General features: G+C 41.6%; 1 protein-coding gene across 1 annotated transcript in view; it reads right to left on the minus strand.

Moving 5' to 3' along the window:
• Window positions 1-21,159, minus strand: part of ITGA8 (integrin subunit alpha 8) — a 175,690-nt gene that overhangs the window by 151,495 nt on the left and 3,036 nt on the right. Inside the window, exon 3 of the mRNA XM_075922446.2 lies at window positions 3,572-3,672. Coding sequence (XP_075778561.2) covers window positions 3,572-3,672 — 101 coding nt within the window. The remainder of the gene's footprint in view (window positions 1-3,571; window positions 3,673-21,159) is intronic.

Raw genomic sequence — 21,159 nt, forward strand, 5'->3', positions numbered from 1 at the left:
AACAGAATGTTTATGTGCCATACATGTGCTAAGTCAGTTCTTCATTCAACATATTACTTTTGTTCCTGGTATGTTTCTATCAGTTGGGTAAAAATTCTCATACTGTGTAGGTGAAGGAACCATGGGAACCTTCATAAACTGCAATGTTCTCTACTTCCTCTTCATCATTAAAAATCTACTTACATCTAAGGATCAGAACCTGCCCTCTTGCTCCCCCTCTGCCCTTGATAGGTAAATTCTCCTAGACAGTGTTACCCACTTTCAAGCATGTATTATTAACACACGCATGCATGCATGCATGCATGCATACACACACACACACACACACACACACACACACACACACACACACACCATGCCTGATCCACAGAAGATGCGTCTGCTACAGTCCCAGTTAGGGGACTTAGTCCTTCGTCCTATGGTTTTAGTTTGAGAAATCCCTAATTCAGTCCCTTTTGATTCTCAAGAAATTGACTGTTGTAGCATAGTTCTACTGCATGGGGGGGATATGAAGAGGTTACCTCTAGATTCTGCAGAGCTGAGCTCTTTCTGTTGCAGCAGGTACAGTGTGGCTGGTGGTCTGCTATTACAATAAAACTTCATTGGTCCGGCATCTGATGGTCCGGCACCATCAGGAACCTGGAAGTGCTCCGGGCAGCCGGACCATTGGAGCTGCTCTGCCCCCGGCTTCTCTGATTCAGCCGCTGCTGAAACTGACCAGCAGCTGAATCAGGGAAGCCGGGGGTAGCCAGGGGCAGAGCAGCTGGGGTGCTGCTGGTAAGTCCCGTAGCACTGCCCCTTGGTGCTACTGGACCAACCCAGCAGCACCCCAGCTGCTCTGTCCCAGGTTTCCCCAAGTCTGCCGCCGCTGAAACTGACCAGCAGCTGACTCCGGGAAGCCCGAGGCAGAGCTGCTGTGCCCCTGGCTTCCCAGAATCAGCCGCTGATCAGTTTCAGCAGCGGCTGACTTGGGGACGCCAGGGGCAGAGCAACTGGGGTGCTGCTGGGTTGGTCTGGTAGTGCCGCCCCTTGGCACTGAGGGACCAACCCGGCAGCACCCCAGCTGCTCTGCCCCAGGCATTCCCAAGAACAACTGGGGTGCTGCCAGGTTGATCTCGCAGCGCCAAGGGGCTGCGCTACCAGACCAGCCTGGCAGCACCCCAGCTGCTCCGCCACAGGCGTCCCAATTCAGCAGCTGCTGAAACTGACCAGCAGCGGCTGAATCGGGAACGCCTGGGGCAGAGCCGGACTATCGAAAGTGGGGGTTCTGGGGGATCTGGGGTGGCATCCCCCCCCACACCACCCTAGACCCCTCATAGCCCCCCCTTCCGATAGTCTGGCATATCTGATAATCCAGCACCCCCTGGGTCCTAAAGGTGCCAGATTTTCAGAAGTTTACTGTATATGGATCCCTGGTTCAAACCCAAAGTAGAGTTGCAAGAGTACACAATTATGGATTAGGTACTGAGTTTGGAGTGTCTCTACCTACACTTCTCCTCTGCCTTGGGGATAGGATTCAGAGACCTTTTTCTATTTCTAGCTTGGCACAACAGGCAAGATTGAACCCTGATAGAGTGGATTTTTGCTAAATGAGTTTTTGATACAATATATATATCCTATAATAAACATTAATGTGTGATAGAGCTGACAAACTATCCATTTTTGCTTTGGGACTGATTTACTATCAGATATGAATCTCTTTCTGATAACATTTATCATTTTTTCCAAGGCACCAATGCTGCAATTTGCTTTGGCTGGATGGATCCCTGTGCCCACACAGAGCATACTGTAGTTGTGCACATTGTTTTGCAAATCTATATGACAGGGCTTTGTCCTGAGCAGCCTATAGTCTAAAAAACATTCTAGAGGAGGGGAAAAAACAAAACAGCAGGACAATCAAAATGAATTTGTTTCTTATAATCACATGCATTTCATAAAGTTTGACAAAATCATTTGCAACTGAGATAACATATAAGAGTAACATTTTGTCCTAATCCTATTCTATTTTATTTTTGGTGGTTTTTGTTTTGTTGGTTGTTTTTTTGTTTTGTTTTGTTTTGTTTTTTACACTGCTGAGTATCAGCAGAAACTTCAAGCAATGTGATGTTGGGTTTTCCCGTTCCCCCCATGGAACCCTATTAAATTTTAAACCTATAGTTCCCAAAGTTAGCAGTTCAAAGCTTTGCCTTAAAATTGTTAACTTTAACTTCATTGAAGAAAGTTTGGCAAAACTGTTGATGAGAAAACATACTAGAACCAAAACAAAGACAGTCTACAACTGACAGAGTTTTGCTATTTTTCAGGGCACAGCAATCAATCACTAGATATCCTCATGTCTGGTTAAAACTAAGACATTCTAAGTTTTAGTGAATAGTTGTATAATAAAATATTCTATTTCTGCTTGCTAACTATTATTCTCAGAAAACAAGGTAAGTACTGAGCTACTTAAATCAATAGAACACTTTATGACAAATCTTAGCTAAAGCCAAATAGTATGTTAGGATTCCCTTTTTAACAATTTTATATATATAATCAACTTTTAAATAAAAGTACATCGACCAGATGCAGGTACCAAATATGCAATTTGACAGCTAAGATAATTCAAATGCAAACCGCAGGGAATTAACTGTACATGTTAGTTCTGTAACACAAGAGAACAATGTTTTATTAATCACCTGCTTTATGTCAAAATCCTTTTCTGGGGTTAACCACAAGATCAACTATTTAAAGTAAGGCATTTCCTTTAGATACTTATTTCCATTAATTAATAACTGAAACAGCTTTAAACAAAAACTGTTATTTCATAACTGTAAGGAAAATAAAATATATCCAAAGTAAAGTTTCACATCACAAAGGGTTAGCATACTTTTCACTGTAAATCGTAATGCAAAAACTGTAAATGTAAAATGCCTATGTACAGCATACATCGACACTATACTCTGCAATAAAACTACTCAGTATAAGACCAAGAACAAATATATCAGTATAAATATGCAGGAGGAGGTTTAGATCAGTGCCTGCAAAATTTTCTATAATTTCTACACACTCTCAATGTTTTCAAAAGCAAAAAGCTTAGTTAATGCCATAACTACACTATAACAATACGATAGTATAAAATTACCCTATAAAACAAAATTGGAAATGTTACTATTTGTATCAGTATTTATCAGGATATCAGTTGATACTCACAGGAAATGTTTGGCTTCCAGGTAATTCTGAAGTTAACTTTCTTCATAAAGCTTTACAACACATCACAGTTTTTTAAATATATCGCTATCAGTTGCCATACATCTTAAAATAGTTTCACTGTTTTATGCTTTGAATAAAATTACTCATTTGCTTGCATGATGAGTAAAATGCCTTTCATGTTTAAAACTGGAGTAATATTGTTTTCAGTCTGATTTTTATATATAGTTTTATTGTCTGATCTTTCTCTCTATATTAAAAAAATCTATTTTGTATATATGTATATTTTAAAACATATTAGTGGTGAATACACATACACACATTTAAGATATACAGTTGAGAAAAGGTAAATATCTGACAATGAATACCAGTTTATTAAACTTACCACAACTTTTCCTTTATGAGCTTTGACTGTTGCTCCAAACCACTGATTTGACTTAAACTCAATAGGTTCCCTGGTGCCATTGACTTTGATTTTTCTATTGTCTGACAAAGAAAGAAACAGGTTGCTGACATCTAATTTAAAAATGTTACCTCATTGGTTTCAGCTAGATAATAGAGAAATGGAACATGAATTACATCACATCTATCATTCCCAGACCAATTTCATTAATGTGGTAATGTTTGTTTTGTTCAAGCACATGTCAGTGGTCAATGAAAAATAATTCTATCAAATTCACATAAAACTAAATATTTTGAATTTACTGTAATGACAATAAAAAAGCCTTAGGGAAACCAAGGAAAACACTCCCCACACCATCCACGCTGAAAAATGTGTTTAATTGGGGATTTCAAATAATGAATTAACACGAACCCCTACAAACTGAGCAAAAATTTCATAAAACTTCTCAAAAATCGCATAGCTTTATACTGTGACAAAATATGTATTGTAATCATTTTGACCGGGCAAGTGCAATTTCTTAGCATGCGTTATTCAAGGATCAGTATTAAGTATAGCAAAGGACTTGGTTCTTAACTGAATTACATATGTACACACTGCCACAAGAGACAGTTCTTTTACATTGCTTTATGTACATTTTGCAGATGTCAGCATAAGAAGAGCCATCTGGGTAAAGACTCAGCCCAATTATAATGCATTTCAGGTTTAATAAAAAGCAGACCTCCCTTCCTTTCACCCAGTACTCTGAAGTAAACGGATTCCCCACATGTTCTTAAGGTAGGCTCCTCCCTCACCAGTCACTCCTAATGAACTTCTCAATTTATATAGAAGCAGCTTATTACCCATATTCCCTCATATCTGTCTTCTCTTACTTTTGTTTCTGGTTCTTATCAAGGAGTATTTCCCAAGAACAAACTCTTTTTATGCATTTTAAGTGAGAATAAAAACACACTCACTGTCAAACCTGCAATGAAAAGAGTTTTTAAATATCATATTACATTATCTGAATTTAGGAAAATGAAAAATAAAAACATACCAGTAAAAATTCAACAGTCAGCATTTTCCTGCAGTTACAAACAATGGTAGATGAAATACCTACATTCTCTCTTATTCCAAGCACAGGGATATTGTGGCATTTGAGACTCTGCTGCACAATAACTGCTGATAAATGTTATTGATACAACCTGAATTAGGGTGAAAGAACCATTATTCTAGAGGACTGGAGAACTCAGCATCAGTATTTTTGTTAATTTACAACTATGTGTAAAGTCACATGACCAGAAAAGCTGAGAGAATGAATGTATGCAAGTTTGGAAAAAGTTCCTTTAATTTATACGATCCTGTGAAATTTGTAAATGTTTATGCCTCATGAATACAGATTCTCTAGCACTGCAATTGGTATTTACAGAACTGACAAAAGAGACAGAAACTTTGTCACATGCACTCTCACAAATTTCATAAATCAGCAAGAATATATATAAAAATATACTTAATTTTTTTAACTGGAACCTCTTAAAGGGCCAAAATTGTAAGAGTCTGACAGATGATGATCTTGGTGAGGCAATACCCTGGGAGAGCAGCACAGTTTCATCGAGCCTTTGGTGCCACTCTTGATTTGCTCTCCCAGAGGGGCCTGACATGCAGACACTTCCAACTTTTCCAAAGCTTCTTTTTTTTTTTTTTATTAAACAAACATATTTGAACACAGACTATGTATGTTCAAGTATTTGATCTTGATTGAAAACAAAGTTTTTAAACCTTGAAAATCTGCCACAAGTTTTGACAAACAGCTGCCATCCTTAGATGGACTCTGAAAAGTGAATCCTCACAATCAGTTTTCTAGCTTGAAAAGAGTGTTTTTATTTGGAGCAAACATATTTGTATACACACAGATTATACACAATGGCTGTGTCTACACTGCACCCCTTTTCCGGAAAAGGGATGCAGATTAGACCAGTCGGAATTGCAAATCCACGGGGGAATTAAATATCCCCCGCAGCATTTGCATTTACATGGCTACCGCTTTTTTCCGGCTTGGGGATAAGCCGGAGAAAAGCGCCAGTCTAGACGCGATTCTCCGGAAAATAAGCCCTTTTCCGGAGGATTTCTTATTGAAAGTAAGAATAAGAAATCCTCCGGAAAAGGGCTTATTTTCCGGAGAATCGCATCTAGACTGGCACTTTTCTCCGGCTTATCCCCAAACTGGAAAAAAGCGGCAGCCATGTAAATGCAAATGCCGCGGGGGATATTTAAATCCCCCGCGGATTTGCAATTCCGACTGGTCTAATCTGCATCCCTTTTCCGGAAAAGGGGTGCAGTGTAGACACAGCCACCGGGTACGTCTAAACTGCAACACTATTTCGAAATAACTAGTGCTATTCCGAAATAACAATCCCAGTCTACACAGCAGGCAGTTATTTTGAAATAGTGTCAAAATATTGTCAAACTAGAGGACTTCTTACTCTGACTCCTATAACCCTCTGTGTATGAGAAATAAGGGAAGTCAGAGGAAGACTGCTTTATTTCAAAATAAGTGCTGTGTAGACGCTCCCTACTTTGAAATAAGATACTCAATTCGCGTAGCTTATTTTGAGTTAAGCCCTGCAATGTAGCTGCACCTAATGTGAACACGAGTTATGCTTTACAAACAACACCTCTTGTTCAAGAATTACCCCTCTGAAAATTAATACAAAATGGCAGCTGGGAATGACACTTTGTCCTTTGAGCCCTTGATACTTTTAAAGCCATGATTCTGTATAGGATAAAATACCTAAATTACAGTGAGTTAGCTCAATGTTTCACTGTTTTTTTAAACCACAAAAGATTATTTCAAACTTTATATCTCAAAACACTCTGGGTTTGAACATGCCAGGCTCTGTGCAGCACTGAGGGAGAGAGCACAAAGAAAAATTTCCCCACATAGAGCTGACTTGCATGTCTCTGTGAGGGTCACCCGCAGTCCTTGAAATAAGGGGGTGCAATGAATATGTGAGTCTAGCATCAGCGAAGCTATGGCATTGTTTCCCCTTTTTCCATAGAGGCCAGCAAAGCTGGCGTCTATTGCTGGACTTGCCTATGCACAGTACAGCTGTGATTTCTCAGATATTGCACCTCTCTGAAGCACAATACGTTCAGGAGCTCCTGGCTCACTTCTGGAACGTCACCACCTTTGGATGTGCCTTTTATGTACCATTTATCTCTCCACATAGAAACTAAACCAGTATTTAGATCACAATAAAACAGCCACCATTTCTTTCAGCTTTCCCCAGGTAACTCTATTAAAATAAAAGACCAGATAACAATAATTTAGCTTCGATGGCTCCAGGATATTAAGGTATGAAGAGAACTCTGTGTAAGCTCTCTCACCAACTGAAGTTGGCCTAATAAAAGATATTACCTCACCCTCCTCATCTCACATAAAAATGGACACATCTGTGAATTTACCAGAATATGTTATTCCATTAGTACACTGCATGTTTCATTAGAGAATAGGTTCCTCCAGGAATAAAACATGATACAGCTGCTATTTCACAGTATCAGATACTGATATTACCGCCTTTACAGTAAAGCCCATGCTCCTTACAACCTTTAACATATTTATCCTCAGAATACCCCCTAGGAGACAGGAAGTACTATTACCCCACTTGAATAAGGGCAACCAAGACTCAGAGAGGATGAATGTCTGGTGAAGCATTTCCCAAGTCCTAGATTCTTTCCCTAACCACTCAGCCATCTTGCTTTGCTAATAACTGCAGTCCATGCTCAGCTATGATGAACCTCCTTCCATTTGGTCCCTAACTCATACTGAATTGTGATCAATTTAACTGGTCATTTTGTCTGACTCAGAAGAGCAGCTCTTTAAAATACCAAAGCAGCATGCAAATATCGCTCCCTTTTTCTGGTCTCCAGAGGGCAATTCCTGCAATGAAATCTGGGAGGTTCTACCACTGTGGGGACAGCAGCTACATATGTGTTTGTTATGGAATGCTATTGACAGAGCCTTGGATGCTGGGCAGGAGGTGGCCATGGAAGGCACTGTGCTAAGACCGGGGGATCTGTGCCTACTACATTGATCCAGCAGCCATTTCCCATATGGAGGATGGAAACAGCGTAGGGAACCATTGTGGCTTTACTGCTATTCCACTGGCTGGAAGAGAGGACTCTTTGCCCATGCTCTCATCTCCCAGCCTCAGTACTGAGGATCTGAGTTGGGTAATAAAGCCCTCATGGACCGAATCTAAGATCCTTATTCAGACCTGACTCAGGGAAATTCCCACTGACTTCAGCGGCAGTTTTCCCTGAGCAATGATCTCAAGATTAAGCTCATGAACAAAAAAAATTGAGTACTAATAATGTTTTTTCCTTAAATGGAATTAAAATTACCTAACATTGCAGACATCAAGAGACTGTTTAGAAAGTTTCTTAGTGTCTGGCAAGCAAAACAGTCTCTGAATTATCAAGTACATCCCTATGAGTGGAAGAACTGGTTTACATCAGGTCAAGCAAAGATCACATGTTTTTCAAGCTGTTTAACAAACCATGCCGTGTGGCACCTTTTGGTAGTAATATCTAGCACAGCATTTAGACACGGTGCAGACCAAATGCTCACCACAGAAGTATCAGGGAAACTTCCTCTGAAATCATGTCATCAGTGTTATGTCAATGGGAGTTGCAGTGGAGTCACTGACAGGAAAATGTGATGGCCACATGTCCTAGAGGATAATATCAAAGACTCCATAATTCAATTGCCTGCAATAGTGCTGTGGCAGCAGCAGTGCACTGAATGGGTCTAGCATGTGCTAAATACAACTCTTTAGGAGTATTTTTGTGTTTTAAGTGACATAATTAAGAAAAAATTTAATCCAGATAGTCAAATATAAATCTATGTTAAAACAACATTATAGGCATAACTGCACACTTGAAAACTGAGCAGGTAACAAGTACATCTGTAAATCCAATATTTAAATATGTTAGATCAAATTTAGCCCTGCATAAGTGGGTAGAATTTCCATTAGGCTCATCAAGTGACTAACTATACCTATGAGCAGTCAAGCATGCAACTACCTGATTTGCTTCTGTAAAAACTTGTGTGTGTGGATAAATGCAGGATTTGCAGACTGAATGGGTTTATCTGCAAATATTTGCTGATGCAGTACTGATCTGCATATAGATAGATATTTTATTTATTTTGATTTTTTATTAAAAACAAATTTCAAAACTGCCTTTCCAAAAGACCTACATTTATTAAAAATGTGAAACCACAAAAGAAAAAGCAATCACAGCAATTTTCTCAAACCAAGAATGGAGAAAAAAAGATTCCACTAAAACCATTGATCTCAGTTATACACTACATCCACCCCAAAACTCTCCCTACCAAAATCCTGTGGAAAAAAGAACTTTGTGAGGCCTATGTGGTAACACTTTGCTTTTCTCATGCACTTTCAATAGGCATCACCTGCATTCTGCCCACTAATCCATCTCCATCTAGACTACTTTTAACATTCCAAACCCTGGGCAGCAGTGAAATTACTGCTGCTGCCTTTTTTAAAGTCACCCTGGAAGAAAAATGCTTCCTTCTTACTCTTACAACTATGATAGTTTTCCCTAGGAGTTAATGACATGCAGGATAGGCATTATACAGATAGCATATACCATATGACTCCTTGGAACTAGAGGAGAGAGCTCTGTATCATTAGAAAGCCAGGAATTCCCAATTCCAATAACATAAAATGTATTTAAATGGGGACCAAATTTGGACTTTCTTACTTTTGAGGTACATCCTAAAGCATTTTAAAAAGCTGTTTTCCTTTCTCTAAAATAGAGAAGCGCTTCAGTGATAAGTCTGCTGGGATCTCAAAGCATGAGTGGGATCTGTCACGGATGAACTTCTGGAAGTAGAAACTTGTTCTGTCTGTTCTTAGGTGAGATTTTGTAGACTAAGCAATATCACCTATCATTAATACTCTAGTGGCCACGCTACAGATCCACTTACCATTCTTATATTTTAATTCTAATCCAGAAACCTTGAATATAGAGACAAGATCATTCCCACCTGATGCTCTATAGAGCCCAGGGATTTCCTTTATGCTCCCCCAACAGAATATGATAGTCAGCATATTCTACTCTCTGCAGGTGCAGGAGGGGACACTTCAGTGTTTAGCCTTACATTAGGGGCATTTCTATAACACACACTTTTGCCAATGCAAGTTACAGCAGCATAAAGCCACTGCAGTCAACGTATTGCTTACATGCATGCATCCTTATTTTGGCAGTATGTGCACTCACCAGAAGTGCTTGTTTCAATGTACATGTGCATTATAGCAGGTGACTCTCCACCATCAAGCATACTGTCTTTCTGGACGGTCTGGCAATGCTGAGTGGGGCAGAAATGAATCTTGCAGAGGCAACTGGAACTGTGGGGTCAACTTCTCAACATGCAACTTTCTCCACCTCATAGTACCATCTATATCCCACAATTTCTCTGCCAGTTTTGAAATTCCCATGAACCCACATTGGTTTCTGCTCTTTGCCATTTCTGATGGAAGCCTGGAGCCTTCAGACACCTCTGCCTCATTGCCATGAGTATTACAAGCACAGGACATATAATCCTCTGGTATTTGCAGAGCCAAAAGAAGCGCCATGGAAAACACAGTGATTTCCAAGAGGCCAGATTCCTGAGAGACAGTGAAAATCAGTTCAAGGTTGTTAGTAGTGTTCATGGAGCAGCTGCTGGAGGCTTCTGGACTTGAGAAAGAGCACTGATTGGTGGGATCAAATAATAATGCAGGATTGAGATGATAAGCAGTTGCTGCAGAACTGTCAGATGCGCAAGGCCAAATTGTTGGACCTGTGTGCCAAACTTAAGTCCTCCAGGACAGGGACACCAGAATAAGGGTTTCACTGACAATGGAGAAGCAAGTGTGAATCCCACTGTGGAAATTTACAACAGCAGATTGCTATTAGTCAATGAAAAAAATCGGACGGAGACAAATTTAAGCATAGATACAGGCACAACTAGGATTACAAAAGATGGCGTAAAACAACCTACTACAGGCAGTCCCCGAGTTACGCGGATCCGACTTATGTCAGATCCGCAGTTACGAATGGGGCTTTTCTCGCCCCGGAGGACTGGAGCGGCAGGACGCCCAGATGCGCTGCAGTCCCGCCGCCCCCGTCCTCCGGGGCGAGAAAAGCTGATCCACATCTCCCTGGTCTGCTGGGGGGAGGGGAGCCCCCCCAGCAGACCAGAGAGACGCAGAGCAAAGCCGCGGAGCGTGCCCGCAGCGGAACAGCCCAGGCACGCCTGGGCTGTCCTGCTGCGGGCGTGCTACAAGGAATTGCTCCCCGTCTCCCTGCAGACCAGGGAGACCGGGAGCAAAGCCGCCGAGCACGCCCGCAGCGGGACAGCCCGGGTGCACCTGGGCTGTCCCGCTGCGGGTGTGCTCCAAGGCTTTGCTCCCCGTCTCCCTGGTCAGCAGACCAGGGAGACGGAGCAAAGCCGTGGAGGACGCGGGCGGTCCCGCCACCCGCGTCTCCCTGGTCTGCTGGGGGGCGGGGTGCAGCTAGTGCCCCCTTTTCCCCTCCCCAGCAGACCAGGCTTTTCCCGCAGCGCCGCTCCTCGGCGCTACTGTACCAACCTGGCAGCACCCCAGCTGCTCTGCCCCAGGCGTCCTGATTCAGCCGCTGCTGGTCAGTTTCAGCAGTGGCTGAATCAGGACGCCTGGAGCAGAGCAGCTGGGGTGCTGCTGGGTTGCTCCAGTAGCGCCGGGAAGCGGCGCTACTGGAGCAACCCAGCAGCTCCCCAGCTGCTCTGCCCCAGGCGTCCCCAAGTCAGCCGCTGCTGAAACTGACCAGGGACTGACTACAGGAAGCCCGAGGCAGAGTTGCTCTGCCCCAGGCTTCCTGGAATCAGCAGCTGATCAGTTTCAGCAGCAGCTGATTTGGGGACGCCTGGGTTTCTTATGTTGAATTCGTATGTAAGTCAGAACTGGCATCCAGATTCAGCCGCTGTTGAAACTGATCAGTTTCAGCAGCGGCTGACGCCAGTTCCGACTTACATACAGATTCAACTTAAGAACAAACCTACAGTCTCTATCTTGTACGTAACCCGGGGACTGCCTGTATAAGAACATAAGAACATAAGAACGGCCGTACTGGGTCAGACCAAAGGTCCTTCTAGCCCAGTATCCTGTCTACCGACAGTGGCCAGCACCAGGTGTCCCAGAGAGGGTGGACCGAAGACAATGATCAAGCGATTTGTCTCCTGCCATCTCTCTCCAGCCTCTGATAAACATAGGCCAAGGACACCATTTTATCTCCTGGCTAATAGCCTTTTATGGACCTAACCTCCATGAAATTATCTAGCTTCTCTTTAAAATCTATTATAGTCCTAGCCTTCACAGCCTCCTCTGGCAAGGAGTTCCACAGGTTGACAACATGCTGTGTGAAGAAGAACTTTCTTTTATTCGTTTTAAACCTGCTACCCATTAATATCATTTGGTGACCTCTAGTTCTTCTATTTAGGGAACTAATAAATAACTTTTATTTATCGGCCCTCTCCACACCACTCATGATTTTATAGACCTCTATCATATCCCCCGTCAGTCTCCTCTTTTGTAAACTGAAAAGTCCCAGTCGCTTTAACCTCTCCTCATATGGGACCCGTTCCAAACCCCTAATCATTTTAGTTGCCCTTTTCTGAACCCTTTCCAAGGCCAAAATATCTTTTTTGAGGTGAGGAGACCACATCTGTACACAGTATTCAAGATGTGGGCGTACCATAATTTTATACAGGGGCAGTAAGATATTCTGTGTCTTATTTTCTATCCCTTTCCTAATAATTCCTAGCATCCTATTTGCCTTTTTGACTGCCGCTGCACACTGTGTGGAAGTTTTCAGAGAACTGTCCACGATAACTCCAAGATCCCTTTCCTGATTTGTCATAGCCAAATTAGCCCCCATCATAGTGTACGTATAGTTGGGGTTATTTTTCCCAATGTGCATTACTTTACACTTATCCACATTAAATAAACTGGGGAAAGCTGAGTTTGGTGAGATCATCTTGGAGTCCCTCACAGTCTGCTTCTGTCTTGACTATCCTAAACAGTTTTGTATCATCTGCAAACTTTACTACCTCACTGCTTACCCCTTTCTCCAGATCATTTATGAATAAGTTGAAAAGGATTGGTCCCAGGACTGACCCTTGGGGGACACCTCTAGTTATCCCTCTCCAATCTGAAAATTTACCATTTATTCCTACCCTTTGTTTCCTGTCTTTTAACTAGTTCTCAATACAAGAAAGGACCTTCCCTATTATCCCATGGCCATGTAATTTACACAAGAGCCTTTGGTGAGGGACCTTGTCAAAGGCTTTCTGAAAATCCAAGTATACTATATCTACTGGATCCCCCTTATCTGCATGCTTGTTACCCCCTTCAAAGAACTCTAATAGATTAGTAAGACAGGATTTCCCTTTACAGAAACCATGTTGACTTTTGTCCAACAAATTATGTTCTTCTACATGCTTCACAATTTTATTCTTTACTATTGTTTCGACTAATTTGCCCGGTACTGAAGTTAGACCTACCGGTCTGTAATTGCCAGGATCGCCTCTAGAGCCCTTTTTAAATACTGGTGTCAGGTTGGCTACCTTCCAGTCATTAGGTACGGAAGCTGATTGAAAGGATAGGTTACAAACTACAGATAATAGCTCAGCAATTTCCCATTTGAGTTCTTTTAGAACCCTTGGATGAATGCCATCCGGTCCCAGAGATTTGTTAACATTAAGTTTTTCTATTTGTTCCAAAACCTCCTCTAATGACACTTCAATCTGGGACAGTTCCTCAGATTCACCACCCACAAAGGACCGTGTAGATTCGGGAATCTCCCCAACGTCCTCAGCCATGAAGACTGAAGCAAAGAAATCATTTAGTTTCTCTGCAATGGCTTTATCGTCCTTGATTGCTCCTTTTATAGCTTGATCATCTAGGGGACCCACAGGTTTTTTAGCAGGCTTCCTGCTTCTAATGTACTTAAAAAACATTTTGTTATAGACCAGGTCATTGTTAAAAAAGGAAAATGGTTGACTTTCACATGAGCATTGATTTTAGGTCTTCCACATACAAGTGCAGAGCACAATCCCAAGGTTAGGCATTAGAATGTAGGAAACAAAAACTAGTGGGCCAAGTAATGAAATGATAACTGGGCCTATTGGAAACTGGGAGAGGAGACTGACCTTAGAAAAATCACGTTGCTTCTCTGTGCCTTAGTCTCAGCAAAATGGGGGTAATTACACTGGACTCCATTACATAGTGCTTTGAAATCTATGAATGAAAAGCATTGTCTATAATTGTTATGAGTGTTTTGGAGAAGTTAAGTCTCTCGGGATCATCATGTGTGTGGCTCTATTTTTAAATGAATCTGAATTTGCCTAAGTGGATTTACATTTTTTATTGAGCATTTTATTTTATCCATGAAAATTATTTTAATTTAATTGAGCCATACTCAGAAGTTTTTAATTGCATTTTTACTTTTTCCTGACTCAGGAAAATTATCACTGAAGTCAATGAGAGTTAAAGTAATTTCTCTTTTTTCCTCCCTAACATTTGATTGTTAATAGAAACCACATATCTGCCATAAATCAGAATCCTACCTGGGAATCATTAAACCCATGGTAAGGCAAAACCGGTGTTTCTGTATCAATGTTATCAGAATTTGAAGGCCAGGTGAACTTTCTCTCCCATCATATTTTCTCTTGAGATGCAAATCCTATTTTATAACAGTGTTCAAAATTTCCCACGGGATTTTAACATCTTCACAGTTAATATTTTTTATTTAACTAAATCTCCTGAGCCTCAAAATACATTCTTTCCTTCTACAGTACCTGGGTTTTGTTACAATCAGCTCCACTTCTGGCCAAACTGGTTCATGTTTTCTCTCAACCACACACTTGGCCAGTTAACCTAGACTTCCCCCCACCCTTTTTTTCTTGACAGGATATTCATATTTTCTAGAGTTAGTCTGAAAAATACAACCTGCATGACTAATAGAGGGATGAAGCACACTCACAGAGGAGAGAGAACGTGCTGAGTCCTAGAAGACTGGCAAATTCATGCCTCGTCATTTTTAAAAGTTGTTACTGTCCATCACATACCTAAATCATTTTAAAATGTGTTTGAAATATGTATTGCTAGTTTTCCAAAAAGTCTGATGTATAGAGTGGGGATTCAAGTTCTGTCCTCAGCTGCAAGATGTTCTGGATGCTTTGGAAGTAAAGCATTTAGTCAAATAGAGGAAAAGATTTCTGTAAGCTGCCCTTCTGCTACCCCTTCTGGTCACCATAAGGAACAGCACCCATAGGAGTACTTGAAGACTAACACCTTCAAAACACAAGTAAAGCAGAACCACAGTTAAAAACACTAGAGATACGAACTGACCAATCAACCATGTACCACATTTGGAACCTAAAGTATACAACCAGACAGCAAGCAGCAGAGAGAGAGAGAGAGAGAGAGAGAAGGACAAACATAGTACAGAAGGCAGAGAAAGGGCAATATGGATGATTATTACCTAGTCTGTTAATTCCCTCTGAATCACCTAACATTGGCCACTGTTGGAAGACAGAATACTGGACTAGATGGACCCTTAGTCTGACCCACTATGGCTGTCCTTATGTTTTTATGTCCTTACAGCGTTAAACATAATCTATTCAAATTTAAAGAGAAAATTTAAAAAAAGATTTAACAAGGTAAAGAAACTATTTCTGTACTTTTTTCACTTACGTTAAGATGGTTAAAAGCAGCATTTTTTTTCTGCATAGTAAAGTTTCAAAGCTGTGTTATCAATGATCAGTTGTAAATTTTTGAAACAACCATAATGTTTTGTTCAGAATTACAAACATTTCAGAGTTATGAATAACCTCAATTTCCGGAGTGTTTGTAATTGCAAAGTTCTACTGTACTAAGTAATTAAGTTGTGATATATTAAAGGCAAAAGAGGGAATCGGTTTCAGAATCAGGATAGGAACTTGGGAATTAATGATTGCCTGTCCAGTGCTATCGCTACACTAAAACATGCCCCTCCGCCTGTCTCCCTCTCTCATTAAAGAATCACATCCAGCCTTCCATTAGGTCGGTGCAATATGATACTTTTAAAGGAGTAGGAGGGGAAAAGAATGAATGAAGAGGAGAATCCTCAAAGACATCCTCTCACATCACCACTGGAACAAAGCACATGTATAAGGGGGTTAACTGCTGTTGTTGCTCAGCAATTAAGTCAGATCACTGCATAAGAAATGTGCTAGACTGATCTGAAAAAAAAAAAAGAAGTCCCCTTATCTTTCTACAAGCTAGATATTAGCACCCACACATATGCACATCACATGCCAAGAAACACTGCAAGTGCTTAGTTCTTGGATTAGTTTTTAATCATCTGTGGATGAAAATCTTCATAACTTGACAGAGTTTCATACGCTTCTGAGATATATAACAGTTTGGGATAATCCACTGTAGAACAATTGTCTTGTGACCTTTCTATACAAATATGAATGTGCAGTATATTCTTGGTCTCAGTATGACTTTCTGCCTGACTCTATTTTAGTGTACAGATATTGTTAGCAGAATACTAAAGAATCCATTCTGTGTTTTGCAGCTAAAACAAGGCATTTTGAAGCAGTGACAGACATAAATCTAGCATTAAATATCTGTCATTAGGTACTGGTCTCAGTTCCAACACTTCTTCCTGCCAAGAACTATCTCGTAACAACTCTCCACTTCTTGTGGAGAAAAGGCCATTCTTCTTTGCTTCCTACTTGTTTTTCCTTACAACCCCATGCTAAATTAGAAAATATGCTCATACAGTAAACATCTCAATAATAAGGTCAACATTCAGTAACCATAAATTGCTGTAAATTACCATCCTACCATAAAGTTAGCATGTTGCACAATACAGCTTCCTGACTCTCAGCTGAGATCATTACATTATACTCAGTTCTCTCCCTTTTTTTCCCTCCACATTTAAGCAGGGGGCGGATATTAATAGCATAGATAAAAAAAAAACAAGTGACGCATTTGGGAAATTGTTGATGAATGCTTGAAATTCAGGTCATAGACTTTAAAGCCAAAAGGAACCATCATGGTCATATAGTTGGAACTTCTGCGCATTTCAGGACACAGAAGCACACCCACCTACTTCTAGAATAGACCCCAATCTCTAGTTGCGTTAGTGAAGTCCTCAAGCTGACCCTGAGTAAAATTCCTTCCTGACCCACGGTATGGAAATGGGTTTAACTCTGAGCACGTGGCCAAGACCTGCCAGGCAGACCTAGGGTTGCCAGCTGTCCGGTTTTCTACCGGACAGTCCGGTATTTGCACTGTCTGTCCGGTAGAAAAATTTAGAAAATACTGGACATGTGCAATGTCCGGTATTTTCTGAATTCCCGGCGGGGTACCGGACAGAAGCCTGGCGGGGGTGGGGGAGTGACTGGGAGGCGGGGTTGTGATTAGCCCTGACACGGGAGCAAAAGCCAGGTGGGGCGGGGCGGGGACTCCCAGCCCCTCCCCCCTCCCGTCTTTTGTATGTGACCAGAGGCTCCCAGCACCAATCGCGGCCCCGCCTCCCAGCTGGGAGCCTCTGATTGCATGCTGAAGCAGGGAGGGGGGAGTGACTCCCAGCCCCTCCCCCGCCCAGCTTCTGCTCGCATCTAGAGGGAGTGCCTGCCGGGGGGGCGCGGCCCGAAGGACTCCGGCTGTGGCCAGTGGCTGCATGTCCCCCCCACCAGGTCTGCTTCCCGCCCCCCTCTCCTCCTGTCCAGCCCCCTCAATTCCCCCCCCCCAGCTCTGCTTCCTGGCTCACCTTCCTCCCGGCCAGCCCCGCTGCCCCTAGACACACACACCCCACCAGCTCTGCTTCCCACCCCCGTCTCCTCCTAGTCAGCCCCCCCCCCCGGCTGGTTCCCCTCTGGCCCCCCCAGCCCACGATCAAGTGTGTCTGTTTTTTTGGTGGGGTCTACCTGGCAACCCAAGGCAGACCCTTGAGGAAGAATTCTCTGTAGTAACTGAGAGTCCTCCCCACCTAGTGCCCCATAACCAGCTGTTGGGAGATATTTGCTGATAGCAGTCACAGAATTTCACTCCTCTGATGACTAGCGACCTTCATCTAATTTCAAACCTAAACTTGGTGATGCCCAGTTTTATAGTCATTTGTTCTTGTGTCCACATTGGTGTTTAACTTAAATAACTCCCTCCCTGGCATGTAACCGCCTTGGGAGCAAAACATCAAGGGTTTGAGCCCCGTCCTCAACCAATTTATAAAGAGAAACCATATCTACTCTCAGCCTTATTTTAGTTAGGGTAAACAAGCCAAGAACTTTGAGGCTGTCTCTAAACTACATCCCTTTTTCGATAAAGGGATGTCTATTAGGCATGTCAATATTTCCAATGAAGCTGGGATTTAAATAGCCAGTGCTTCATTTGCATAATGGCAGCTGCTGCTTTTTTCCGAAACGGGGCTTTTTTGAAAAAAAAAAAAAAAAAAACAAAACCCACATCAGTTTAGACGGGGCATTTTAGAAATACCCCGTTTCAAAAGATCCTGTACTACTAAAAAAATGAGGATGTAGTTTAGACACAGCCTGAGTCTCATAGGTAGGCTTTCCATTCCTCAGATCATCCTAGGAGCCCTTTGCACTTTGGCATTTTATACCTTAAAGCAGCAACCTGGAAACCCTTATTCACCACTTTTATATAATCAAAAGTTTTGAACAAAATAGGCCATGTGAAGGATCATTTTAAAAATCTTAAACTGTTGACCATTCTGTTGGATTGCATGTGCTATAATTATGTGTGAGGTTATGACATACTTCTGTATGTATTATTGAAATATGTTTTGAGGCCATTTTGAGGCCAGGTACATGACTCTGGAATTTCTACTACCTGCATCTGATGAAGTGGGTCTTTGCCCACGAAAGCTTATGCTCCAATAAATCTGTTAGTCTATAAGGTGCCACAGGATGTCTCGTTGTTTATACAGATTCAGACTAACATGGCTACCCCTCTGATACTAAGCCAGGGGTGGAGAACGTAAGGTACTGGGGCTAGATATGGCCCTGGGCTTGCCTGGATGCAGCCCCCTGAAGCTCAGAGTGCCCACCAGCATTGGGAGCCTGCATTGGCTCTCCAGTCTCCAGCCCCCTCCCCACACAAAATCTACTAGGTGTGTGAGGGGAATGTGGGGATCACATCAGTGAAGGTTTTGGTTTTGGGTTTTTTTGCTTCTTATTTGTGTGTGGCTCCCAACCCAAAAAAGGTCCCCCCATCCCCCGCATTAAAAGGAATCCCAGACATCCCAGAAGCCATCTCAGAGAGAACACACACACAAAGGACACTGCTTGACCAAAGGGGGAGATCTCCCCACACATGATAAGCAAAAGATGTTTTCAGAAACCTGAATGAAACTATAAAAGAAAGGATGTATCATCGTAATTTGACATCGCTCCCACCACAATTCAGCACCTGAAAACATTATCTGGAAGACAAAGACTTTGAATTGGGAGAGGGAGGTTCAGGTTGAATGACAGTTCCAGCCTATATATTGAAGATTTGTGACCTGTGATACCATCTATGAGGGTGAAACACTGCTTGGTTCTAATTTGATTTACTTTTTAGAACTAATACTGTAAATTAATTTTTTTCTCTGAGATAACCAACTTTGATCTCTATGCTTGCTACTTATAATTACTTAAAATCTACCTTTCTGTAATTAGTAGTGCTTTCACAGTAAATCCACATTCATGTGAATCAAAAGTAATATTATGGCTCTTCTGTTAAGGGAAATTGTGGAAAGTGTTCTCATTCAATAAACATTCCTTTGTTTCTCTTTTTCTTTAAAGTCTCATGGTTGTTGTTGGCAATACAAGTGAGAAAAGCATCCAAGTGTGCTTCTCTCACTGGGACAAAGTAATTCTCATCAACTACAATAATACATGAGTTACTTATGTGTCAAAGGGAGACTAGACCCTCCCCCCCAAATGGGAATGTTAAAGACATGTTATGCTCATAATTTAAGGTAACTTTAGTTTTAGCTGTCAATGTGCATTGCCATTTAAGTGGTATGAACTGTGTTCTCTTTCTGTTCACCACATTAGTTTCTATACTAGTCTTACTAAAGCAGATTATCAATTATTCAGCAGTTTGTTTTCCTTTTTATTGTACTTAGCACATTTGACTCAAAGAGCAGCTAATACTGGACTAAGTCTAAGAAAAAGGTAATGTTTATGTATGGAGGCATCAACATGAAAACGTTAAGCTCTGAATTTTTTTCTCTCGCCTCTGGTTTTGGAAGATTATTTCCAGCCCTTTGACATCAACAAACATATTGCCTTTTTAAAAATTAAAGTCAGTAGATTTAATTCCTCATCTGTACACTTACTAGGTGAAACTTCCTAATGTTGGAGAGATGATGGTGTTGTGGTTTAAGACACTAGATTAGGACGAAGGGGATCCAGATTCAATTCCTAGTCCCACCATAGACACTTGGGCAAACTAAATAATTAGTTTCTGTCTCTCGGCTTCTCCCTGGTAATATGTGAAGAGCATCATCTCCAACGCATATTACAGGATAAATTCATTAGTAAATCTGTTAGTCTTTGAAGTATCACCAGACTCCTTGTTGTTTTTAGTGAGTCTAAGGTATTCATTCAGTGACAGAAGTCATATAAGTCTGAAGACATCTGCAATATATTTAATAACCCATTGGTTTTGTCCCAATACAGCTACAAGAACACAAAGAAGGGAAATAAATAAAATGTATTTACAACAATCTCTTCCAGGCTAAAGGCAGTATTGTCTGTTCTGCTTTTGGGTACAGAGGAAATAAAAAGGAACAAAAGACTTGTTCATATGACTGAAAATGTTCTGAAGAGGAGGGAACTGAATGTAAATGGCCTTATTCCCAAGTAATGGAATCAATTTTAGGCCATTGATGTTCTGTAAACCTCGTTTCATGAGGCATAACGGAGCAGTCGACAAAGGCTTTCCTTGTCGACGTATCCACGTCTTGACTCGCGTGCTGTGCCAACGATCAGCTGAGCCGGCACAGTGCAACGGCCATTTTTATTTTAATGAAGCCAGGGATATTTAAATTCCCACTTCATTGACTATGTCAGGTAGCCTATTTTACATGCCCCTGTCGGCAGAGGCATGTAGTCTAGACATACCCCCGAGAGCACTCCATGCTTCAGTTTAGTGCTCTGGAAAATTTTGGACTAACTACTTTGGAAAACTAATCTGGTCAAAACTAGCATTTGCATGGCAAGCCCTAACACTTCTGTTGTGTTCATGTAGTCAACTACTTGTGCCACAACACCTTCTACCTACTCCAGAGAGATAAAACCTTTACTCCAGATCTTATAGAAACTCTGACTGATAACTTGTGGAGTCTCCCTGAATCTGTTTACCCATCCACTGTAGTGTTCTCCTTACACCAGTGTGATCTGGCCCTATGTTTCCACAGTAATCATTTCCCAAGATACATTTTCAAATGTAATGAATCCTCTCTTTGGATTTCAGATTCAAAAT

Source organism: Pelodiscus sinensis, chromosome 2 (assembly GCF_052426305.1).
Source record: "Pelodiscus sinensis isolate ZL-2025 chromosome 2, ASM5242630v1, whole genome shotgun sequence".
Lineage (NCBI taxonomy): Eukaryota > Metazoa > Chordata > Testudines > Trionychidae > Pelodiscus > Pelodiscus sinensis.